Consider the following 27,298-nt stretch of genomic DNA (forward strand, 5'->3'; position numbering starts at 1 on the left):
TGTGATTCTTTAGTCACTCATCCGTCACGTTGTATTCACGCAGAATGGCTTGGAACAGAAGCATTATGCGTCAGCTTACCCTCTAAGCTTGTGTCCAGAAGACGGCATCATGTTGGTCTTTTCCCAAGAATGCAGTCTGGCCCTTTCACAGAAATCTATGGCCCCTCAGCTCAGAGTGCTGTTCAAGTCAACAGTATAGGTCTTATTATAAATTATCTGATGCAGTTTAAACACCGCGGAAGTGGTGTTAGTGGAAGTGTCAGAAAGCTGATGATTGCTTATCAATAAAGATGTTATGAAACTATTATGCATTTTTAAATTCCACTTCCATTCCATTAATATCCATAAATCAATACCAAATGTCAGGCTGTCAACTGTGTTCATTTGGTTAACCTTTTGCGCGTTCAAATAATTAAAAAACGGTAGGTCGGCAGGTCGGTCAGTCCCTCCGGAGTCTGTCCATTGCTTCCAAGACTTTGGTCCAACAACATATCTCCATGGCTGGATTGCCATGATATTAACGTTCTGCAGCAGTGCAGCTTCATCAACCCCAGAAGATGACCCCTACTGATTTTGGAGTCCCGGTAGTCACTAGTGCAACCTTTAGGCTAAAATTGTACAAACATTCTACTGCCATAGAACGTACTATGCACCTTAATGCTCCCTGAAGGGAGAACCCTATTATGCTGTATTTGTTGACTCTCCTAGTGACACCCTCAGGCCAATATGTCAACAATGCAAACATGCTTTCTCATCAGAATGACATAATCTATCTATGCACCCTATAGGATTTTGGTATGATCTCATGGCCTTTCCTCTCGTGGCACCTACAGAAGACATGTTCCACACGACATGAGAAATATGAAATCTGAATGGGCAGATTGCCATGACACTTGCTGCGTCCCTGGAGAAAGAACCCTAAATATTTGTGTGACCCCATACCTTTTTTCTGGCGCCACCCTACGGCCAACAGGTACTCTGGACTGCATGCAGGGCTTTGTCTTGGTTTTAATTTAGTTATTTTCTCTTCTGACTTTAGCACCCTCAGATGTTAACACATGGAAGAGCCTCTAATGCATTTTCAGAAAAATAAAATAAAAAATAAAGTCTGTTTTTTTTTCTCAACTTAAGACAGAATTCATATTATGCTATGCTATTCCAATAATCTTGGACAGTTAACTCAAAATGATCTACAAGCATGCAATTGTGAATTGTCTACCTCAGCTGTAAATCAGAGTCTTCATTCATGACATGGGTTGATACTTTGTGGAGTTGAACCATTGACACTGAATAAGTGCCTGACTTTGTGGGCTCAGAGAACATCACATCCTAATGAGATTACAGCTCTGAATCAGAAAATGTACCCTGGCCTGCAGTATGAAAGCCAGAACACATTTCACAAACACAGCCTTTATTCCTGCAGTATGTGTATGAAAGCCAGAAGTAATTTCACAAACACATCCTTTATTCATTATGGTGCAGTGGTAAAGTCCTTGCCCACCACCACAGAGGTTGTGGGTTCGAATCCACCGTGGTGCATTTGGCTTTGTCAGGCGTCTATGCGAACACAATTAATTGGCGGTCACAGGAGGGAAGCCGGGCGGAGAGGGTCATTGCACGGCTGTGGCGGCACGGCACCTGTCAGCAGAATGCTGGGCGGGAGGAGTAGGACGAAGGCCGTACGTCCTCCCGGTGGGGGCTCCTCACTGGCAGGTGAGTCAGGATACAAAAGTGACCATACAGAAATGTGGGTGGGGAACGAATGAATTGGAATAACGACTACATTGGGGAGAAAAAAACGTTGGCTACTCTAAATAAAAAGAATAATAAATAAAAATAAGTCATTGGGACTTCTGAGTTATGGGGGTTTTTCTTGTGGAAACCCCTCAGAACCAATATCCAGACATGTCACTGTCCCCAGACGTGTTCCATGATTCACTGTATATGGAGCAGCGCCAGGGCTTGCCACCATGACATCATAAATTCTGATCTTATTTACATATTAGGAAGACATTTGTCAGTGTTTGTAGACCACTGGAATAGCAAAATGTAAATTATGTAAATTAGCGTGGATATTCCCTTTAAATTCAGTACTTACCAATTTATTCATTTGCGATAGGCTACAGATTTAAACACAGATTTTAAACATTAAAAGTAAAATATAGCCTACAGAGTTAAACTACAGTCATTTAAAATATGGACAATTCCATACGTGAAAATATTTCGAATCATTATGCATGTGGTTTCCGAGGATACAGTTTCTACTTTCTGTTGCCTTTTTAACATTCTTGTGTTCAGCAACATTGTTTTTGGATGTTGACAAGTAAAAATACATGCACTGTCTGACATTTGTACTTGCACAGTAATCCCCAGTGTCCATTTGTAATTCAGAGGTTTTTACCCTTTGAGTTAAATCAAAAAGCAGGATATTAGTGTAGTGTAATTGTCATTCACCATACAGTGTCCGTCTCATCCTTCTTGCTGCTCTCTCAATGACAATGTTTTTGTTTCTTGGGTTTTGCATTGTGAGCGGCACACCCTTCTTCAGTCCCCAGGGAGAACATGCTAAAATGGAGTGGGCGAGAGAATGCTTCGTCAACATATTTCACTAAAGGACAGCTTACAACTGACACCCCCCCCCCCACACACACACACACACACACACACACACACACACACACACACCTTGACTCGTTCTCTGTCAATACCTATAGTACGTGTGTGTTTTTGAAAATGGAGCTAGAATCAATGGCATGATCCCCACTCTTGTATACATGCACAAGCGCACGCACACGCACACGCACACGCACACACACACACACACACACACACACACACACACACACACACACACACACACACACACACACACACACACACACAATGCAGTCCGAGATTGCTGCCTACCTCAAACAACAGACTACAGTACATATTATGAGCTCAGAGAGATGTTTCCAATGCATGTCTTATCCCGTTATGAAACCGAAATCAATAAAACCATCAGATGCCTTCACACGCAGGTGACAATTTCTGAAGGAGGAGAAGAAGAGGAAAAAAAGAAGAAACTGCAATAATTAGGTGTCTGAGAAGCGGCGCATTGAGAAAATAACAGGTTGTCTCTGTGAGAAGAAGAAAGAAAAACACGTGGGCATTTTAATAAAAAGGGTTTGTATTGTGTTTTCAGACTCCACTACTGCATACCATACACGATCAAGGCTTTTACTGGCTGTACAACATGCCATCTTTTTTTTTAAGTAATAATAATAATAATAAAAATGATGAATTGTGTATATACTGTATATATATATCCACTTGTGTTCAGATATACAACACCGACAAAAACAGCTATGATAAACTTCAGCTATAATAGAATTAAAAAAAAAAAAAAAAACCTTGATTGAAAGGAACAAACACATAAAAATAAAATATTGTTTTTTTTTTACTACGGCCAGTGAGTACTTGTGATAAATGCAATAAATTAAACAGGAGAAGGTGAAGAGTTCAAATATCCCACTTTAGACCATGAGGACATTCTTCTTGATTTCAGAGTGGAGGAGCTATGTGTCTGGAGAGCAAGAGGTCCCAGATGCTAGCGTAGAGCAGAGCACATCTTTCTGTCCTTACATGATCTATCCTCTGCCCTTCCTTCCTTCCTTCCATCCATCCATCCATCCATCCATCCATCCATCCATCCATCCATCCATCCATCCATCCATCCATCCATCCATCCATCCATCCAATTGTCCATCCGTATGTCAGTCCATCTTTCCCTCTGTCCGTTTGTCCATCTGCCATCCGGCTTCAATACATCCCGGTGGTCTGCAGGAATACTCTGCCTTCTGAGACACAAACACAGAATGGAACATGTGAGTGAGACTCACTGGATGGATGCCTGCTGTCACTCCTCTTTGGTCTGGTTCATCATAACCTGCTGTCACTCCTGGTCTGGTTCATCAAAACCTGCTGTCAGTCCTGGTCTGGTTCATCATAAACCTGGTGGCACGATGGCAACGTGCAACTAAAATAGCCGACCTACAAGCTCACAACGGGTCACGCAGGTGCAACGTGTTGTGACTTGTGAGCTTGCAGGTGGGCTATTTTTGTCATGTGACGCCGTGATATGTGACAGAGAATAAATTAGGTTTTAGTGCGTTGGAAAGGCCTACTGAAATGTGACAACTCTCCATTGATTGTACTGGGTTGGCAGTGCCTTTAGGCTGGGTTACCCTGACTATTCAACAATATACTGATATCAGAAGGGGCCTGCAGAGTATTGCCCCAACCAAAGATTGTAAAAGAAAAAGATCATTAATAAGTAGGACTTTAGGCTGAAAAGTGTTGGTTATTTTGGCCCTAGATTCCTGTTTTTGGCGATAAAACTTCCAGGCACAAAGGAACCACATCCTGCCCCGCTGTCTGACAGACAATTCCCCTTTAAATGATTTATTACTGGGTGTTAATTATGCAAATGATGTCCAAACAAACTCGTCAGGAGGACAATTAAGACAGCCGTTAATTAGTGGCCTGCTCTCTTCCTGCTTCACTGACATTCAATTAAAAAGTGCCTTTGAACAAGCTAGCTGTCTGTTGCGGCCACCGCGGCACAATGTGCAGCAGAGGTGTGCTGCCTGGAACTGCACACGGCACCGTGGGTTCTGATCAGAGCCATTACTGACCTTCTGTCAAACACGCTACACGCACTGTGGGATTTTCTCATTACGTGACCACCAAGACAACACTGGACATCAACACAGCAAAAAGGTTATGAATAAATAAATGAAATTATTGTCGGGCGTTAAAATGATTGCTCCACTAATCTGCTTACTGTTTACACTAATTTGATTTCGGTTCACTTTAACTCGGCTAAATGTGCTGCAGTGGTACGGCAACCGGAAGCATTGCAGAGGGGCATGCAGCATCGGTTGATATTATATCAATGTATTTAATATGATATATTTATCAACAATCCCAATCCAACAATGCCTAAATGGTCGGTCACATTCAATGGCTTTCCAAGGTCGGAATGCAAGTGAATAAATGACCGTTGCCCTCACAACACTTCTGCAGTGCTTTGGAAATTAAGGATATTAAGTTCCTGGGGATTAATAAGGTATGTCTTCATCATATGTCCTGATGAAGATCTGAATTGATCGAAAATAAACGCAATATAGACGCAATAAAAATACAGCTGAGCGTTTCCAGCATCACCAGTCTTTGATCATATCCTTAAAAGGATCCCTGGCTAATAAGCCACATATAGAGAAGTGTTTATTTTGTTAAAACACCATTTAATTCAGGACACAACGTTTCGGCCATGAACGGCCTTCATCAGGCGAAGCCGAAACGTCATGTCCTGAATTAAATGGTGTTTTAACAAAATAAACTGTTGGAGCAAAGACTGTGTGCGCACTTCTCCTTCTCTGTATGTATTTACCTTTTGTCCAGCACCAGCAAGGAACTGGATGTGTGCAAGCCTCCTGCTTTTTAAACTAATAAGCCACATGCCACAAAATTAATTTGTGACTTAAGAAATAGTTGATCTTTTACTCAAGGTCGCAAGGTTGATAATGACATTTTCCCATGTGTGGTCCAGCCTTGTGGAATGTATGGAATGTATGTGCTAATAAAAACATATTTAAAATATTGATTAAATTCTCGTAGGAAGTATTACGTTTTTTTTAGTTAGCGCATGCATGCCATACATTCCATAGGGCAGGACCACACATGGACAAATTGAGTAAAGGATGAACTATTATCTAAAATAAATAAAACACTTACAGTTTATAATTTTAATAGAGGGCAATTATAATGTATTAAGGCATATAAAGCTTAATAGCGATGGATCGTTTTAACCACATTCACCCTTTCATCACAAGATCACTATTAGAGCTTATAGATCAGCTATTGTGCCATTTGTTGTCCAACGATGTATACAGGGTTCAAATAGTTAACTCTCTGTTTATTTATTTCTACTACAATTATATTCATTAACCATGTCTTTGTAATTACATAACTGTCTCTTCTGAGTGTTCTGTTTTAGTGACCTTTTAATGTTTTTTTTTTAATATTAGTGACTTATTTGATGTCTAGTCTTTTGGGTTCATGTTTGTTGCAGTGGGGAGAACGATACTTTGTGCCCATGTATGCTGAGTGTGTACTAGTTAGTGGAAGTGACAATAAAGAACCTTGAACTTTATTAAAATTCACACCATCTGTCCAAATCAATACTGTGTCACAAGTACGTTGCATCACAGCCTGCTGCACCACTGCGCTGAATTCAATTTATAAACTACTGTGCATTATGGCTTGAGAAGTTATGGATCACAGAATCCACTCAAAACATGTGACTTTAGTTTATTCCAAAACACAGACTGCGTGGTATTCTCATAAAATCAAAGAAAAAGGTAAGCCGTTTTTGTGATTCACCAGGCTACAAAATACACTCAGATTCAATACAAATGTACTGTAGGCCTTTATTACTCTTCTAGAGCATTTTGATGCTGAAAAGAACGCTAACCCTTCGCCAGACATTTCTGTGTCCCGAGCCAATCGGATGACTGTACCTTGTACGGTTGGCTTGATGTCCGGCATGATGTCGTTGTGGTTACTCCCATCCACTTCCTGGGTCATTGAGTCTGTGAGGAGGGAGGGGCTAATTATGATTGATGTCCTGTAGCATGGTCATTAATTAATTAAGACAGTTAATTAGGGGGCATTAACAGTCAGGGCTGAGATGCACTGGAGGCACGGAAAGATTAGAGATTGTGTGACATTTAATATGAAAATGAGAGTATGTCAACTATGATGAACCGATATAGCTCAATGTTAAGTGAAAGTAAAAATTGCAGTGGGAATTCAAAGTACAGAGGATTTCTGCTTGAAAATTAATTTGCGGATGTGGTACTGTGCGTAGGAATGACGGTCTGTGTGTGTGAGTGTATGATGTGCGTTTGTGTGTGTGTGTGTGTGTGTGTGTGTGTGTGTGTGTGTGTGTGTGTGTGTGTGTACCTGTGTCTGCGGTGTGCAGCAGAATGTGCTCTGCCTGGTCACGGAGTTTCACCTCCTCCTCCAGAGCCTCCTGTAGCCTCCTTTTGCTCCTCTTCTCCTTCTTCAGTCGCTTCTGGATCAGAACTACCGGGACAGGAGAAGAACAACAGAGAGAGGATGAAATGGAGACGTTCAAGCCATCTAGAACAATGTTTCCCAAACAGTGGGTCGGGACAACATTTTAAGGGTTCCAGAGTAAATACCCCTTTATTTTTGGTTTCCTACATTTTGAAGTACATTTGTCATGAAGCACTTTTGAACTTTGGAACACTACTCTGTTTGGCCAAAGGATGCCACGGAACACAGCATTGTGATGTATTGTTTAATCATTTTTATTAAACCTTTTGAACAGAATAATAATGATATAGAAGTATTTATAAATTACACTGTGCTAGAAATGTGATTTGTTTGGCTTCATTCACAAACTACAAATTAGTAAATTATTATCAATAGCTTAAGATTGAAAAGGGAAAAGGGCCTTTATAATATTCTACATCTTGCTATTAATGTCACGTGTAAATCTGTGTCGAAAATACACGAAGAACATCTTCGTTCCTGCTCTCACTTTTGGTCATGCAATGTGGGTCATGACCAAAAGAACAAAATGGGTTTTCTCAGTAGGGTGGCTGACATCTCACTTTAGGAATAAGGTCTAGTGAGAAGCTAGTGTCGGACTCAGAGTGGAGCCACTGCTCCTTCGGGTGGAAAGGTGATAGTTGAGGTGGTTTGGGGCATCTAGTTAGGATGTCTATTGTCTCCTGATGTCCTCCCAAGGAGGTTGCACACGCACAGGCATGTCCATCTGGGAGGAGGCCACTGGGTAGACCGAAGCCCAGGTGGAGGGACTCCACGCTGGAACCGCTACCTCCGTGACCTGACTTAGGTAAGCGGTTGAAGATGGATGGATGGGTTGCCTCTGACAACTAACTATAACTAGAAAGGTGCAATTCTGGGAGAATTGCAAGCATGGTTGCACCGACCACACTTAGTTTTAGTTTAGCCTTTTCCCCCCATTCAAAAGATTCTTACTATATCAAAAGTTTATACAGAATAAATAAATAAAGTCAGGCAACTACTATAGTCTGGTAACCACACAAATTATTTTACACTTCTTAATATATTACATTTCTAAACCTTTTTGATAACACCATTATGCACTGCATAATTAAAGCCAGTTTGCTTGTGTTAATTAGTTCACCTCTACAGCTCTTGGGGATCAAAGTCCTCACATCGTAACTGTTGGCTGAGAAGCAGCGTGGTCTTGCTGCAGTTAGAATTTAAAATAGGATCGATGTACCTCAGCTCTAATTCCCTCCGCCTGAAACTGCTCTAAAGTCACGGAGAGCCCACTTGGCTGATGGGTAATGTGGTCCTATATTCACCTTATTCGCCAAGGCAACAAGGACGTGGCACTGTGGGACACCTCCGTTAGTCATTTTTTGGCAGTGAGAAAAAATGTCCTTTTGCAGTTTGCACACGGTACAGGTGCATCGGAGTAATGAACTTGAAGTTCAGAAATAGGGGAGTCCCGCACACTGTCTTCTCTTGCAAAAATGTATGTCAGCGAGCTCTCCTTTTCGGAGGTTAAATATTTGTGAGAGAAACGGGCAATGTGGCAAATACCTCTGTTTTTCTGCTCCACGCTAAGCTGTCTCTCCAGGCTCTCTCTTAGCTCCCTCTCTCTGACGAGCTCCATCTTCAGCTCCGTTCTCTCCAGCTGGTCCTGCTTCTCCTGCGCCCGTGCATTCTCTATGGCAACCCTCAGCAGACCCTGCTTGGAGACACACGGCCACACACATCAACAGGTCACACACTGGACACAGAGGGAGCGCCAGCTGACGGAATTTGTGGATTGAACGGAATTAGTTATTATTATTAACCTGAACTTCTAGCCACGCACAGTTCATTTCTGACCACCCGCAGCAAAGTGCCGTCTAGTTCCCCAGTATTTCCAATGGGACGAAAAACACATTACGTATTTTGTGAGTGTGTGTGTGACTGTGTATGTGTGTGTGTGTGTGTGTGTGTGTGTGTGTGTGTGTGTGTGTGTGTGTGTGTGTGTGTGAGAGTGAAGAGAGAGAGAGATAGACGGCCATCACAGGTAGCCCACAGCCACACACACACAGTGGGCTGGGCTAACTGCTCATCAGCAGGTTGAGAATGAATAGATACATACAGCTGTTGGCACAACGTTTCAAATTTTCGTTCTCCTCCAGTTCATTTCCGTTTTTGTCATTGTCAATTGAGAAATGCATCCAAACAGCGGACCTTTTGCTTTGTAATTTCCTGCTTTGATTTTCTTTTGTGGACTCAAAGCTGCAACTGTGCTCCACCCACACTGTTGCATGCGTCAGGTGCGCTACATCCAGTTTATTGCTGCTGGATGATGCGGGATGTGCTGGACCCGCAGTTTTGCTCTTTTGATTGCCCATCCCATCCCTGCCCGCAGCTATTTAAAAAAACGCCCAACGCTTGTGGGATTTGCGTTGGGTCCCACAGGACGCACAGGATCCCAACTCAAATGCAGGGCTCTGCTGTGGTTCTTTCAGAGGATAATAAAATTACTGGACTAATACGGGACTGAAAAGAAATTAACCTTATGTAAGTCAAATTTGATCCTTTAATTAGACGCTAAATATGGAGTTAGTTACCACTTGCCATTACACTTGGGTCAAACATACATCTGGGTCACGTAAGGTGAGATTTTAGCTTCTCCTGTGAAAATGCAACCAATGACTTCTTGTATTGCATAGCATTCTGAAGCATAACAAAGGCATCTTTGAGCTTTGAGAATAAGGTCAGGACACACCCACTGCTATTAACTATATCCCTTCAATTCAATTCACCGGTCTGGTTCATTCTCTCATTTTTGTCACATCTGGGAAATCCCACAGAGTGGGTTTCACCTCGCTTCCTATTCACGTCAAAGAGTAGAATAATGCCAATAACAGAGACCCAGTGGAGCCTCACCTGGATGTTGGTGAGCAGCGTCTCTATGGAGGACAGGCCTTCTGGGAAGATGAAGGGAGCGTGGTGGTGTTGGAGGCCCGCTGGGAGCTTCTGTCCTCTGGGGTAGGTTACCCTGTCGCAGCCCTCCCTGCTGCCTGCTGGAAGCTTCTGTCCCTGATAGCCTGCTCTGTCGCAGCCCTCCCTGGCCGTCTGAGTGGGAGCCAAGGAACAGTTGTCTGCAAGACAGAGGAAGAGAAAGAGAAAGACGTGACTCAAGGACTTGTGGAAACACAATTGTTAAACCCATCAAGACCCGTGACCGATTCTACACAATGCCTTCTGAATCAGTAGTTCTTACACTGTAGATATTCTTCTATTTTCAGAAATAGCAGATATGTATACGTTTGCAGCGTGGCACACATTTTTGAATAGCCAATGCAAAAATCTCGAATGACACCGATGCTTTCCCGGTATTAACGTGTTCAAAAATACATTTTAAATAATGGCAGACTATGTGAGGTCGGGAAGGCAGTCATGCATTTTATATTCCCCATGTGCCCCAAACTTGTGTGACCAGACCTTCTGGTTTGAAGCTATATGTCCCACTGTCCCAACAATCTGTGAGAAGTACAAATGCGTGCCAGCTTTCGCCACCTGTCTAGATAAATATTCCAATTTCAGAGGACGTCCTTATTATATTGGCATGGCTTGTTTTCAGTACACACTGTGCTGTTATTGAAGAATCAAATCCACCTTCCATTTTCTGTATACCACGTCTGACACTATGAAACTTAAGCGCAGTAAAACCTCAGTTATTTGATTTCATACAACGAGCCCACACAACAAAAAGGTATGTGTGTGTGTGTGTGTGTGTGTGTGTGTGTGTGTGTGTGTGTCTGTGCGTGTATAGGTGCTTTAGAAGTGTAGTATAGCTCCCTGTTTAGGGCTTTCAAAAATAATATGGTTAACCTTCCTTAGATGGCAGTATGCCGATTGATAATTCATCAAAGCTTGACAACTCACATAAAAACAGCAAAGAAACTGCATTACGGCTGACCATCTGTGCCACTTTACTGTGAATTTTAATTGGCTGCAACGGTAGTTACTGTTGGTGGATTGAAAACAGAAAATGCGTCAATTAATCCATTTGCCAATCTGATGCACTCTTTGATCAATGTTTCAGCATGGAGAGGGAAGTGAGGGGTTTGACACGTTCTGCCTTAACTCCCCTTAACCCATTTAGGACGCGTGTCGCTTTAGAATTCAACCACTTTAACCATTATTTTAAACTTTAAAGCTCTTGGAAAAATAGAAGATCTACAAGCCGCGCTACGAGCTTATAGATCTGCTATTTTTGAAGAATCGTGAATCGATCGATATTCTCAGATGGGCACCACTGATACAGAAATAAATGGCTGAACTCCCTTAAGCATGATTTATACGTTACAACAATAGCAACAAGCTCACAATGCATCACAGGCGCCATGCATTGTGAGCTTGTAGGTCTGCTATTTTCGGCGCACAACACTGTCATATGACGGAGCATAAATCAGGCTTTATTTTCACATTTAATGTATGCAATTAAACAGTCACTCGCTTTCCGTCCGTGTACACTGTACGGTCGCCTTCCCCACGCCGAAACGAAGATGTCCTTCAGAGCGGCGCTCTCGGTCTGGGCTTCGTGAAGCAAACAGATGAGCGCGACTGTGAGATGTGATGTACGCTATACTTTCTTCCCCGTGTCTGTGACAAATGACGCTGTTTTCCCCACTTAGCTGACCACAGCATCTTCAGCTCCAAACCCGCCCACCTCCTCCTCCTCCTTCTCCGCTTCGGACTCGCGTCTTGGCAACTGTCACATTCAAGGTGTTGTGCGGAGGAAAAAGCAACAAGCCCCCCCCCCCCCCCCCCCCCCCCCTCCACCCACACATTTCTCCTACCCCCCCCCCCCCTCCTCTATCTCTCTCCCTCTCTTTCCTGCTAAAAGCATTGCTCTGTAGAGAAAGGTAATTAGCAGGTGCTGGCGAACCCAGCGGAGGGCATCCAACTACACCCCTGTGGCTCACGCCGTGCACAGACACACACAGATATATGCACACACACACACACACACACACACACACACACACGTACGGGCGCCTAAACTGCGCAGTCAGCAACATGGGCTCCCCAGGCTCCTTGGATGTGACTGATCCTTTATTGAGTTACTGTTTTACGCCTACTTTACCTCACACTCTCTCTCTCTCTCACAACACACACACACACACACGCACACACACGCACACGCACACGCGCGCACGCACACACACACACACACACACACACACACACACACACACACACACACACACACACACACACACGAAATACCCGCGTGGCTGCCAGTCCGTTTGATCATTTACACATCTCCCTAACCAAGGTCACTGTCTGTTTTCCTCTTTTCTCCCATCCTCATATCTGCCCCCCCCCCCCTCTCTCGTCCCCCAGGCTAATGAACTTCACCACGTGAAGACTGCCAGTCAGCGGAAGAGAGAGTGGAGTGGGGAGAGAGAGAGAGACAGTCAGAGACAGCGAGAAAGAGAGGAGGTGTGTGGTGGGGCTGGAGATGTGTATAGGGAGGGGGTAGGTTGGGGTGGTAGAGAGAGAGAATAAAATTCTGCTGATGTTTAGTTAATAGGAGTGAGGTGTCAGGGATGGCCTCTGATCTCTGCTGCATGAATACGTTGTTCAAAGACCACTGAAACAGCATACACAGCCAAAATGTTCTCGCTCTCTCCCTCTGTCTCACACACACACACACACACGCACACGCACACGCACACGCACACACACACACACACACACACACACACACACACACACACACACGCACACTCACACGCAGATTATCCATACGACAGATTGATAGAATGACAGCACTGAAGTGCTCTTTGAAGCCGGATTCAATCTGGGATAAAACTAGCCCACGACGCCTGGAGGTCAAACACAAAAGCAAAGCCATCCGGTGATTGTATATGCAGGTATTTCGTTTGCATACAGGAAAATCAATTGAAAATCAATTGCACAAATGCGATGTTTGATGTATAGGCTCTTGCGCTACTGCTCCCGTCACTGCTTTATCAATACATGCGCAGATCTCTGACAGCCTCTCAAAACCTTAACTGGGGGGCCTTTGTACTATATAGATTCGATTACAAAATAATGCCATTCAGTACGAGAATACATTTGCACGCATACGCACAAACTGTCCATCTCTCTCTCACCCCCCCCCCCCCCCCCCCCCACTCTCGCTGTAGATTTCTGCTGACTGTTTGTCCTTGAGCAGTCCTCATTAAGCTAATGCAAACCTCCCTGACAGGGAGACCAAACAACTGACGTTGCAACGCCGTGGCAACACCGGGCCCTGACGACGGGGAGGCAGTCGTTATGCAGATGAGGTCCAGCTGAGAGCGCGGGAGGCGGAGAGCCGCCCGGCTCGTTAGGCCGCGGCCCTGCAAATGGCTCGCTAATGTAACGCTGCTTCCTGGGCTAATGGATCCCCCGTTTCGCTGAATTATTTGTCTTTTCTCTCTGCGGGGAGCAGACAGCCTGGCCACCGGCAAGACAAAGAAGAAGGAAGAGAGGAGGAGAACACTGAAGTTGGAGAGAACGGGCTGAGAGCTTCTTGCATACTTATGGGCCTATTAGGACTCATCTCTCCTCTGTGAAGATGTGGGAAGGTGGAACGCGGAGGGCTGAGGTGAGGCGGGTCGGCTGCTATAGCCTGACCGCATGCTTTTAAATCCACAAAAAAGCAAATACAAAAATCACATTTTAAAGGTAAGGATAGGGAATTAACCATGCAATACTGGTTTGGAATTATTACATGATCTACAAGACTACAATGTGTTAAAGAAATCTAACAAATCAAATTTCGTGGCAATGCTAAATCTTGTATTACCAGTATAATGTTAGCTTACCACGAACCAAACAAAAGGTGTCCCAGACAGACAAATCACTTTTAAATAAGCTCGATGAAACGAAGTACAAAATGACGATGTTTGCCAATTTAGATTTTCTTTTTCTGGCAAAGTTTGCTAAACAAGAACTTGGCCAAACTCAAATACTCTGAAATTCAAGGAGCGTTGCGTTAGTTTCCCCAGTGTGTCAGCTGGTGGTACCTCTATCAGTGTGGCTCCTCTTGTTGTCCTTGCTGTACTCCAGCGGGGCCATGTCTGTCTCTGTGAAGCCTTGCACTGTGCTGGGGGAGTGGCCTAACACACCGTGGCCCGAACACATGTTGTCATTGTTTGGGTCTGGAAATAAAACAAATCTGCATTCAGTAAATAGCTCTTGGCTGATTGAAATTGATATTTTTCTTCTTGTTCTCCGTTCTGTGTTGAAGTGTTCAATTCATCACACATGGTGTACGTACGTGTGGAATCTGCAGTGCGTTCTGTGTGAGATGGTGAACTTGAGACACTGCTGCTGTGGTTGGATGACATCTGACCTTCCTCCAATGACGGAGAAGGGGAGGGACTGTCCTGGACTCGTTCCTACCAATCAGCATAAAAAACATACTATGAAATCAAAAGTTATGAAAATAAATCTTGTGCAAATTGTGACTGGTGGTATTCAACCTATGAACCAATCAAATGTTTCTCATGACATTTCTTATCAAGTATCATTTTAAGAACGATAGGATTAAAAAGTAATAATCTACAATTTTGGGAAGCCAATTTCACCCATTAAAACTGGGAAGGCAAGCAAGCAAGAACAGTGGTTCTCAAAAATAGCAGATGTACAAGCTCACACTGCGAGCTTGTGCATCTGCTATTTCTTATTTTTTTTAGAAAAAGTATTGAATTTATATAGAAACACACATATTCTGTTCTGGCACAAAACATTTTCATTTGGGGGTCCGTGGCCAAATATATATCATTTTGGGGGTCCTTGGCACGAAAAAAGTTTGAGGAATACTGATTTATAATTATATAATATAATTATATAAATATAATAATTATATAATTATATATTGTAGAATCAGCCTCAGGTCTTCTTGGGTTAAAACAACCATAAAATCTATACCTCATCTATAGGCTCAACTCAGTCACTGGCCCGTCTTGTCGACTATGGTACGAGATCCAAAGACAAGACTGGGGGCCCCTGGACATGGCAAAGGCCAATTCATACTCCAATATTAGGTGATGAGGTGACCACCTTTTCAGTGACAGAGGTGGGGGCCCTGGACATGGTAAGGGATCTTATGACTTCACCTTTATCACAGAGGTGGGGGCCCTATGACTTCACCTTTATGCCAGAGGTGGGGGCCCTATATGACTCAGAGCTGGGGGCTCTATGACTTCACCTTTATCACAGAGGTGGGGGCCCTATGACTTCACCTTTATGCCAGAGGTGGGGGCCCTATATGACTCAGAGGTGGGGGCCCTATGACTTCACCTTTATGACAGAGGTGGGGGCCCTATGACTTCACCTTTATGACAGAGGTGGGGGCCCTATGACTTCACCTTTATGACAGAGGTGGGGGCCCTGGCATGCAGGTTGTTGTGTGCGTGGTGGAGTTGTGCCACGTTAGCCATGTTGGCCAGTGTGCTCAGGCGGCTCATCTGGCCCATCGCCATGGAAACGGAGGCTGGGGCGAGGCTGGCAGGGATCAGCGGATGTGACATCATCATGAAGGGAAGCTGCTCCAAACCTGGAGGGCACACAAAGTAGAATGGAACTGAAAAATAAGATGAGAAGATTAATATCCGTACCGTGATGAAGTTTCTCTGTCTCTCAGTCCTTCTCTGGGGGGGGGCGGGGTCTAGTCCACTGTTTCCCAAAGTCAGGACCCATTTGTGGGTCACGGACGAATTTGTATGGGTCACGAATCGAGTAAAAATCCCATTTTGTTTTTCTTTTCTTTAATAAATAAATAAATGAATTGCCATTAATAATTAAAAAAAAGTAAGGTCCCAGGCAAACGTCTAATCACAATTCTGGGTCTCGGCCTGAAAGGTTTGGGAAGCACTGCTCCAGTCTGTCACCGCTAAATGGAAGCACTGCTCCAGTCTGTCACTGCTACATAAATGGAAGCACTGCTCCAGTCTGTCACCGCTACATAAATGGAAGTACTGCTCCAGTCTGTCACTGCTACATAAATGGAAGTACTGCTCCAGTCTGTCACTGCTACATAAATGGAAGTACTGCTCCAGTCTGTCACCGCTACATAAATGGAAGCACTGCTCCAGTCTGTCACAGCTAAATGGAAGCACTGCTCCAGTCTGTCACAGCTAAATGGAAGCACTGCTCCAGTCTGTCACCGCTAAATGGAAGCACTGCTCCAGTCTGTCACAGCTAAATGGAAGCACTGCTCCAGTCTGTCACTGCTACATAAATGGAAGCACTGCTCCAGTCTGTCACTGCTACATAAATGGAAGCACTGCTCCAGTCTGTCACAGCTAAATGGAAGCACTGCTCCAGTCTGTCACTGCTACATAAATGGAAGCACTGCTCCAGTCTGTCACAGCTAAATGGAAGCACTGCTCCAGTCTGTCACTGCTACATAAATGGAAGCACTGCTCCAGTCTGTCACAGCTAAATGGAAGCACTGCTCCAGTCTGTCACCGCTAAATGGAAGCACTGCTCCAGTCTGTCACAGCTACATAAATGGAAGCACTGCTCCAGTCTGTCACTGCTACATAAATGGAAGCACTGCTCCAGTCTGTCACAGCTAAATGGAAGCACTGCTCCAGTCTGTCACTGCTACATAAATGGAAGTACTGCTCCAGTCTGTCACCGCTACATAAATGGAAGCACTGCTCCAGTCTGTCACAGCTAAATGGAAGCACTGCTCCAGTCTGTCACAGCTAAATGGAAGCACTGCTCCAGTCTGTCACAGCTAAATGGAAGCACTGCTCCAGTCTGTCACAGCTAAATGGAAGTACTGCTCCAGTCTGTCACAGCTAAATGGAAGCACTGCTCCAGTCTGTCACAGCTAAATGGAAGCACTGCTCCAGTCTGTCACAGCTAAATGGAAGCACTGCTCCAGTCTGTCACCGCTACATAAATGGAAGCACTGCTCCAGTCTGTCACCGCTAAATGGAAGGAATACTGGAGAACTCGGGTCGCCGACTCTTCTTCATCTTTGCCGAGATTTCTTCCCCTTTCGCCGACTCTTCGTCACTTTCCGGTCCGAGTTCTGTCTGAGAACTCGGACGGAAAGTGACGAAGAGTCGCCGAAACGGGAAGAAATCTCGGCACTGGAGCGCGCATCTAGCTACTGCATGATGATCATGCACGCTGATCAGACAGCAGATCAATAAAAGCATGCAAAAGCATTCAGCTTTCACAAGTGTGCCCATATAGAGAAGGAAAATAATTAAGAATTCGGTGGCATTTCTTTCACATTGCAAAAGAGCAATTTTTGTCTGCCCGTGTAACGCACCAGCGAGTGTGAGGGGTTGGGGAACGGATGCAAAGTACATATGAAACTAACGTTAGCTCCCATGCTAGCTAGTAGCTTCCCTCGTCAACACAACAACACCACAGATCGGGTGGAAGCTGCTGATATCACGTTGCTTGTGCCCGTGGATGGGAAATAAGATTTAAAAGGCTATGGAAGCGTGGATGAAAGGCAAAGCACAGATGTGTGCAAAATTTTGTCGGATCTGCCTGTGCATTCCGTCTGCTGCAGTGCGTGTGTGTTCTGTCAACTTCTGTGTTACTCTTGTGAGTCTGTCACTGGCTGGCTGAATGCATAGTTAAAGAGCGTCACTCATAAGCATGCGCCCTTCCTGCGCTGGAAGTAGCAAATCTACAAGTTATCTACCCGCCGCAATGCACGGCACGTTGGGCTTGTACATCTGTGTTTCTCCCGCAGTTTAGTTGAATTATATCGATCGGCCAGAAAAGGAAAGCATGTTTAATCACAACAACGTCACGTTTACTTTAGCTCCTCAGTGTTAGCGTCTGTTTTGTTGCTTTAGCATCGTTAGCACAGTAGCTAACATTCAGAAACTTGCAGCTGCAGCTGCTGAAAGTGCCCCAAACCGTGGAGAATATTCGGCAGAATCTTAAGAAGATTCGCCGCGCGACGACTCTTCTTCAGATTCTGCCGAATATTCTCCACGGTTTGCCGACTTGTCTTGAGAAGTCGGCAAAAAGGGTAAATCCGCCGAGTGTTCTTGTTACCAATGGAAGCACTGCTCCAGTCTGTCACAGCTAAATGGAAGTACTGCTCCAGTCTGTCACAGCTAAATGGAAGTACTGCTCCAGTCTGTCACAGCTAAATGAATGGAAGCACTGCTCCAGTCTGTCACAGCTAAATGGAAGCACTGCTCCAGTTTGTCACAGCTAAATGGAAGCACTGCTCCAGTCTGTCACAGATAAATGGACCGCTTGTCTGTGTTCAGTGTGCTGACAGAAAGGCTCTGTACGCTTCTTGTTCTCTAGTGATGACACACTGAAAGGGCACTCCTCCAGTCTCACTCCTCCAGTCTCACTCTAATACCACTCCTCCAGTGTCACTCTAATACCACTCCTACAGGTGGACCTTGTGTTTGCAGGGGTTTTTTTGTGAGTTCGAAACGTCACTCCCCAATTTTCGACCACAGTGTGAAAACTCAACTCTTCAGACCCTGCACTTCACCCCATACAGTAGCACCCCTCATTCCTTGTATCATTGATAGATGCTATGCTTGGCACGTTGATTGCTTTCGTTCACGTTATGTTATTAGTTTGCTTGGACACACAGCAAAGTTCGTCTGGATCGGGACTCGAACCCGCAACACGCTGTAAAGCTGGCTTACCAGCCATGGTGCCTGGACCGCTGAGCGACGGGCGAGGCCAATCTCACACACTTTTAAGTTAAGAGAGACTGCTATTGTAGATGGGTATGTATATAATGATGATGGTGTCATGATGGGTTAACCACTTTACCCTATATAGGTACATCACTGAGGAGTCCCGCAGGGATCTACACTAGGCCCCCTCCTCGCCCCCCTACACCAAATCTCTTTGACTAAAATAGCCAATCGCCAAGCTCACGAAGTTCATGTTGCTTGTAGATTATTAATGCAGAATGTTCACCTCACAATACAGACAGACACTATCTGGTTCATGTGGTTAAGGCTTGGGTGTTAGGAATATAACATAGTCAACGGAGGAAGTGTATTGTAAGTATAGAGTGTATGCGCATGCTTAAAGTGAATGGCACATCGAGTGGCAAATCGAGTGGCAAAGCAACATGCAAAGTGAGTTTAACATTGTTTAACGTTGTTTAATGCAATCAGAGAGGACTTTTCTGTTTGCATGTATGGGCTGTCAAGGCCAGAAAGTAGATTTTTGCCACTCAGTAGGCATTCCTGCATAACTTCTGGGTTTGGTGATGATGTCACGCGCATACCCTCTATAGGAAGACAAAGTGTGTGTGTGTGTGCGTGTGCGTGTGCGTGTGCGTGTGCGTGTGTGTGTGTGTGTGTGTGTGTGTGTGTGTGTGTGTGTGTGTGTGTGTGTGTGCGTGCGTGCGTGCGTGCGTGCGTGCGTGCGTGTGTGTGTGTGTGTGTGTGTGTGTGAGTGAGAGAGAAATGCAGAGCATGAAAAGGATGAGTGTGACAGGGTGGGCGAAGGAGGAGGAGAACAGATAAAGGATGAGAGTGACAGGGTGGGCGAAGGAGGACGAGAGCAGGACAAGGAACAGATAAAGGTTGTTATTCATCCACTGTGACATTTCTGCTCCGCCTCGTAACTACAGGTGACGAGGTCCAACAAACATACTGAAACACAGAGGACTTCAGCACATTGCCGCACCGTGAAATGGACCCTTTACAGGTCCATGTTTACACTTTCAGGGTCAACCTAACATTTTTCACTTTGATCTTCATTCTGTAATTAAGTAACAAAGTATCAGTGTGATAAAACATTATGGAGGTGCTTGAACACTTTGCTGAAGCCAACCATCTGAGTGTGTTGTCATCTCCATATACCACAACAGTAAAATATGCTATAAGCATGGACAATCTGCTGTTTCGGCTCCTTTCTTGAGTCAAGCCTGCCTGCTATCTTTAAAACACAATTCTTCCGCTCAGCAACACCCCAGTGTGCTATTTTCTCTCCTTCTATACTCGAAACAAACAAACCTGTCAGGGAGGGAAAAAAACGACATAAATATTTATCACTTAATAAAAGACAAAAAAACAAAAGAAACACAGGGAGGAAGTGGAACAAAAGAAACCGATGGCCGTCCTGGTGCAGCGCCAGCAATGCATGCTGGGTAATTATAAACACAAAGGGAAAAATCTTGGACTCAATTCTGCACAATTGTCGCAAAAAATAATAGAATGAGTGCACAGCGCTGGCAAAACAAATGCCCCCACGAAAGAGAGAAGGAATATAAAGAAAGAAAGAAAGAAAGAAAGAAAGAAAGAAAGAAAGAAAGAAAGAAAGTGTGGAGCTGACTTTATGAGTTGGGTCTGGTTGGACATATGTGCAATGCTTTGTGCATTTGGCAGATTAGCCCCTCTCTTGCCCAGCAAGCAGCAAGCAATCCAAACAAAAGATGTGTGTGAATAGAGCTAAATGACCAGCTGCTCAGTCAGTCAACTAGCAGCCAACTCCAAATATTAAAGCCTCGGTTAGAAAACACTGGTAACACCCCTCTCTGTTTGACTGTTTACTTCTCCTTCACTCTTCCTCGCTCGCATCTTTGCTCTCCTCTCTCTCTCTCTCTCTCTCTCTCTCTCTCTGTCAGTATAATATTTCATTAAGAAACATCAAAACGTCAACAACATTCTCTTATGCTTCTTCCAAACAAGCCATTACAGTAAACAAACAGTTACTGTAAATTTCCCAGAAGATCTTGTTAAATACAGAAACGTCTGCTCACGCGTCTGCACTCTGCTTACGCTCGCACACACGCTCACTCGCACGCACGCATGCACACACGCACGCACACACACACACACCCTTCAAGCCTATATGGTGTCACACTCAGCATTTGTGTTTGCGTGTGTGTTATTGTGTGTGTGTGTGTGTGTGTGTGTGTGTGTAATCTGAGATTGCCTTTGTAGTGGTTTAAGCACCGGTAGGGGCCAGCCCCTTCCCATAAGGCCGTGGGTGGCAGTATGGAAAAACACATCATGCTTATACACGTGCATGCGAATGCATGCATGTTTTCTATGCGACTCTGTCATTACCAATGATTAAGCTTTACAGGTTTATAATGGCTGGTGGTAACCATGCCACTTAACTGTGTGCAGATGCTGGCAGACAAAGCTACTGAGTGTATACAAATGGTAAACAATGCTTACGACTGGTAACGGTTTAGACAGACATGGCTAAAGGGGAAAATGTGCCACACACACACACACGTACCTCCATGCAGACATGCAAGCAAAAAACATATGCGTAATTCATACCGAGCACATTTGCACAGTATATTTTTTATTTGACTTCCACCGTTCAGGTGTGTGTGTGTGTGTGTGTGTGTGTGTGTGTGTGTGTGTGTGTGTGTGTGTGTTTGTGTGTGTGTGTGTGTGTGTGTGTGCGTGTGTGTGTGTGCATGCGTGTGTGCGTGCGTGCGTGTGTGTGTGTGTGTGTGTGCCTAAGAGTGTCAGTCTGATAGTGTATTCCACACAGAGCGCCGTAAGCCCTGCCATCTATCTAAACACACTGATGGTGTTTTAACCTGTCGATAACGGTGGGGGCGATGTCCGCGACGCCTCGCTTGTGCCGTTGGTGTGTGCGTGTGTGTGCGTGTGTGCGTGTGCGTGCGCGCGGTGCACGCGCCTGTCCGTTGTCCCCATCGATTGTCCAGCGGTTGTCGTTTGCATTCAGGATGGTGAATTAGAGAGAAAGACTATTGATCTGGCCCTGGCCTCTCATCTTAGCCATCTCTCTATCATCCAGGTACGCTTGTTTTCTTTGTCAGCTGCTCTCTCCGCCGTGAAGCGCAGTGTAATTTTTATGCGCGGTGGGTCTCAAGAACGTTTTTACAAGACACGTATTGGGGTGATATACCTGTATATGCGCCATCTATACCTCACAGACTCATGGCTTCTCCACGTTTGGGCACTAGGTGACCGTGAAACTTGACAGAAAAAAGGTCGCGTTGGATTGACGCGTTGGATTGCCATGATTAATTCAGTGTGTGTGTGTGTGTGTGTGTGTGTACGTGCGTGTGTGCGAGAGAAAAAAACAATCGCCAGTGCCATCTTTTCCGCACCAAAGTAATTATGCCATGGCAATTTATTTGCTGTCAATGTCTTTCTATCTCTGTAAACATGACTGCTGGTGTGCGCAAGGCAAATAAGGCCAGCAGTCTTGTCTTTTGGTGGTCTTTCCCCCCAATTAGCCTAAATGTGACCCAAAGAGTTATGATGATGCAATTTTGAGCATGTATGGATTTTGCATTCATGGTCTTTCATTGAAATGAGTAACACAGACCGTCACCCGACACACTAGTAGCCATATGAGGTTACGTGCTGTAATTGTGACATTTTGCAGACAGATAGCCAATAAGGTGAAGTTAAATGGTTTGTGAGAGTTAAAGTGAGTTAAATGTTGAATAGAGGAAAGAAGTGCTGCCGTGGTCCTTTGTTGTGAACTGAATACAGGTGCTCGTTGGCGAGGGTTCAAACATGGAAAGATAAAAAAGGGGGTCCAAGTCACTCTATTCCAGTCAAGTGAAAAAGCCTTTATTTGTATGGCATGGCAAAGATCATTAAAAATGGACCGACGCGTTTCGGCTACGAGCCTTCGTCTGAGTCCCGTGAACGCTGAGAATTTTATTGCGTGTATATTATCAACAGAGTTGATAAAATCTAATCTTAGAAGAAATAGCCTTTCTACTTGGTACACTGCACGTACGGTATAAGCCAGTGTATGTGCAGTATCATTGCTTTAAAGGAAAACAACAACAACAACAACAACTGGAAATCTGGAAAACCACAAACTCTGTCCAGGTTCCCCCGTCCGTGCTCTACTGGTGTACCCCTATATGTTTGGGTTGCCAGACGCAGACATCTCCCTGGTGACCACTCTGTTGTTTGTGCTGTAGTTGAAATGCAAAGCATATGACTCATCTTCGTTGTTTTTTCCCCCCCTTCATGGTTTCTCAGAGGAGCTGACATAACATCCTGGATTTTAATCACTTTAGTTTGGCCCTCCGTATTCAGACATAAACACAGCTGCTGACGGAGGACTCACTGTGGCTTACCAGTGGCTAAAGATAACCCATGTCTACTGATAGCAGGCGATAGACACGTTGGATTGCCATGATTAATGATTGAGTGTGTGTGTGTGTGTGTGTGTGTGTGTGTGTGTGTGTGTGTGTGTGTGTTTGTGCGTGTGTGTGTGTGTGTGTGTGTGTGTGTGTGTGTGTGCGTGCGTGCGTGTGATAGAGAGAGACATACATACCCAACCAATTGGTGTAAAATAACTAAGTACATTTACTGAAGTGCTGTTTACTTTACTGGAGTAATTCCAAATTTCAGTACTTTTAACTCTACTCCACTGCATCTCAGAGGCAAAATGTTGTACTTTTTACTCCACTACAATTATTTAAAACAGTTACTACTAGTTACTTTGTAGATTATTATTATTACAACACATACATTAACAACTTCAGCCCTATATATATAGGCTATTTGAAAATACCAGATCTCCAAGCTCACAACATGTGTGAATAGATCGGCTATTTTCAAAGGACTTTTATATTTTTACATCTGAAAACGTATAAAATGGGACATTCGGGATAATGAGTATGTTTACCTTTGGTAATTTAAGTATATTTTGAGTCCAATACTTTTAAGGTTCTTGCAGACTTCACTTGCCGAGTTTTTCGGAAAACCGGCGAAAAACACAGCAGTGTGCATGGACCTTTACTCTGGTCAAATCTGAATACAGGACTTTTATTTGTATAGCAGTGCATTTCTACATTGTGGTATTGATACTTTTACTTAAGTAAAACAATGTGAGTAGTTCATCCATCACTGTTAACATACCCAGTCCAGGGTTGTGATCACCGTTCTCCCCATTTGGTACACCATGATGCTGGTTGCCGTGGTAACCACCCATCACCTCCAGCTTGATCTTCTTGGCCAGTGCAGAAAGCCCTGCGTGTGTGTGTGTGTGTGTGTGTGTGTGTGTGTGTGTGGTGTGTGTGTGTGTGTGTGTGAGAGAGAGAGAGAGATGGGGGTATAGAGAGAGAGAGAGAGAGAGAGAGGAAGATGGACACCCAGAGGAAGAGACAGCGATTAATAATAGCAATAAAGCAAGGAAATAAACAACAAAAAGGGGAAAAAATAGAAAGAATGAACAAAAGAGAGAAATAACAAAAGCACAAAACAAAGGAATAGAAGAGAAAGAATGACAGACGGAAAGACGGAAACAGAAGGAAGAAAAGAAAAGGCCAAGACGCACAGACAGACAGACGCACAGACAGACAGACGGACGCACAGACAGACAGACAGAAAGAGAAGAAAAAGAAAAGAAACCAATCAATAATTTGCAGATCGATGGCCCCGGCGGAGGATTAGAGCACAGTGGTTGTCATGGGAAGACAGAGGCCGGCCATTCATCCTGCCTGCACCACTGCACTGTGGCCATTTAGGCTGCCAGGGAGTCAGCGGTGATAGGAACAAGCAGGGACATTCATCTCTCCCACACACACACACACACTGGAGGAGGCGCGACACATCACGTCTCACAGCAGAGCACGCCACCACACATGCCCGTGAACTAACACCCAGGAACCCCCCTCCCCCCCATTTCAGGAGTGATGGTTTGGTTCTGTGGTGTGGTTTCTTAATAGGTCCATATCGTATTGCTTGTTTAGTCCATTAACAACTTTAATGCCAACACTGTTTTTTTTTTGCTTTATTTTTTTTTATAGAGACAGGAAAGGCGGGTGAGAGAGATGACAAGCAGCATAGTGCCTTGGGTTGGATTCACTCCGAGTGAGAGAGATGACAAGCAGCATAGTGACTTGGGTTAGATTCACTCCGAGTGAGAGAGATGACATGCAGCATAATGCCCTGGGTTAGATTCACTCCGGGTGAGAGAGATGACAAGCAGCATAGTGCCCTGGGTTAGATTCACTCCGGGTGAGAGAGATGACAAGCAGCATAGTGCCCTGGGTTAGATTCACTCCGGGTGAGAGAGATGACATGCAGCGCCTTGGGTTAGATTCACTCCGGGTGAGAGAGATGACAAGCAGCATAGTGCCTTTGGTTAGATTCACTCCGGGTGAGAGAGATGACAAGCAGCATAGTGCCTTGGGTTAGATTCACTCCGGGTGAGAGAGATGACAAGCAGCATAGTGCCTTGGGTTAGATTCACTCCGGGTGAGAGAGATGACAAGCAGCATAGTGCCTTGGGTTAGATTCACTCCGGGTGAGAGAGATGACAAGCAGCATAGTGCCCTGGGTTAGATTCACTCCGGGTGAGAGAGATGACAAGCAGCACAGTGCCCTGGGTTAGATTCACTCCGGGTGAGAGAGATGACAAGCAGCATAGTGCCTTGGGTTAGATTCACTCCGGGTGAGAGAGATGACAAGCAGCATAGTGCCTTTGGTTAGATTCACTCCGGGTGAGAGAGATGACAAGCAGCATAGTGCCTTGGGTTAGATTCACTCCGGGTGAGAGAGATGACAAGCAGCATAGTGCCTTGGGTTAGATTCACTCCGGGCCAGCTGCAGGGAGGACTATAGAGCGTCGCAGTCCCGCCCCCTTTCATGACATTTCTAAAAGTATTTATTATTTAAAGACCTTATAAGCGTCGTACAAAGCCAACTCGAGTTGTGACAAATCATGACAACCAACACAATATTTTTGGACCAAACAAAAAATTACAAAGAAGAAAAACAACAAAAAAAAGTGTTGCAACATGCCGTTTTCTTTCTTTCTTCTTTCTAATTATTTGTTTGGCCCGAAAAATTGTGTTTGTTGTCATGATTTGTCACAATTCGAGTTGGCTTTGTACGAGGCTTAAAAGGTATAAATAAATACTTTTTTAAATGTCTATGAGGAAAATGAACGGGGAATCATTTCCTGGGCCCTGGTAGGGGGCGGGACTGTGACGCTCATTAGTCTTATTTATGTGATATTCATTCACTGTTACCAGGTGAGCCACCTGGGAATCCCCCGACAGCAATTTTCTATAAAGCATACTATAATTGTTTTGTGTTTTTTTCCCCTTGTGTGTTTTTCCTGCCTTCCAGGAAGCCATTAATGAATTGAATACACAGTAGAGTACCACGATGGAAACAAGCCACTAGGGCTTTTTGTGTTGTCCTTTTAACAATACTGTACAATATGCAAACTGTTAATAGTTAGCATTCAATCAATCAGTCAGTCAATCAAGCAAGCAATTTGTTTGAAACTTACAGGGACTTGATATACTGTAATCCAACACAGTGAATGTGAGATGCGATAGGTGTAAAAAGTCTAGCCAAATTTCTAATTCAAGCACCAAAGACTTCTTCATATGTAGTAGTAAGGTAAGTAAGCCTTGCCGAGCCATGAGCCTAGGACAGGAGCCTATCTCCTGCTCCTGTAGGGTGTGGCAGCTTAATGTACAAGTACGAGCCCTGTATATGATGTACAAGTACGAGCCCTGGAGATGATGTACAAGTACGAGCCCTGGAGATGATGTACAAGTACAACCCCTGGAGATGATGTACAAGTACGACCCCTGGACATGACACTAGTATGTTGCAGGGACTTACCCCAATCCAACCCTTTAAGACTTTTTCATGGCAACATGAAATAATAGCTTGATGCGCAAAGAAAGATGGTTTATTTTGCATTAACATAACTCATTAAAACCAGGAAAGCATCCATGTCATTTTTAGGCTATTCAAAAATAGCAGTTTTACAAGGTCATATCTTTGCCCCCGCTCTGCGAGCTTGTACATCTGCTATTTCTGGAACATTTTAGAAAAATCTTTAAAGTGTGAGAACTACTGATTTAGGAGGCATTTGTAGAATCGGCCTCAGGTCACCGACTAGAAGGTCAGGGTTTGATTCCAGCCGGGGACGCAGTGGGCGTGTTCTCTCTTCCGCGTCATCAGTGCCTATACCCTAGGTCTAGGACCTAGCTGGTTCTCCCCATGTCCCTAGGGTCCCCCTGATCTCTATACTGCCTCCCCCTGGTCAGCCGGTGCGTTTATGTTTTATTTTGTTTTATTTCCCCATTAGTCACTGCCCCAGCAGAGACTATTCTTCCTGGGGTCAAATTACAATTAAAAAAACGTTTACAATACATTAAAACAAATAAAAAAATTAGCAACACAAAAAATAGCAAAACATTTTTAGCAAA

General features: G+C 44.4%; 1 protein-coding gene across 1 annotated transcript in view; it reads right to left on the reverse strand.

The window, feature by feature from the left end:
* Window positions 1-3,704: 3,704 nt before the first annotated feature.
* dachc (dachshund c) overlaps window positions 3,705-27,298 on the reverse strand; it is a 41,700-nt gene continuing 18,106 nt past the window's right edge. Inside the window, exons 3-11 of the mRNA XM_080781538.1 lie at window positions 23,982-24,092; window positions 15,504-15,691; window positions 14,411-14,531; window positions 14,157-14,291; window positions 10,018-10,232; window positions 8,671-8,821; window positions 7,009-7,131; window positions 6,564-6,635; window positions 3,705-3,839 (exon numbers count right to left, since the gene is read on the reverse strand). Of these exons, the coding sequence (XP_080637664.1) occupies window positions 3,802-3,839; window positions 6,564-6,635; window positions 7,009-7,131; window positions 8,671-8,821; window positions 10,018-10,232; window positions 14,157-14,291; window positions 14,411-14,531; window positions 15,504-15,691; window positions 23,982-24,092 (1,154 nt within the window). The 3' untranslated portion in view covers window positions 3,705-3,801. The remainder of the gene's footprint in view (window positions 3,840-6,563; window positions 6,636-7,008; window positions 7,132-8,670; window positions 8,822-10,017; window positions 10,233-14,156; window positions 14,292-14,410; window positions 14,532-15,503; window positions 15,692-23,981; window positions 24,093-27,298) is intronic.

Source organism: Protomyctophum bolini, assembly GCF_963924005.1.
Source record: "Protomyctophum bolini genome assembly, chromosome: 14".
Taxonomy (NCBI): domain Eukaryota; kingdom Metazoa; phylum Chordata; class Actinopteri; order Myctophiformes; family Myctophidae; genus Protomyctophum; species Protomyctophum bolini.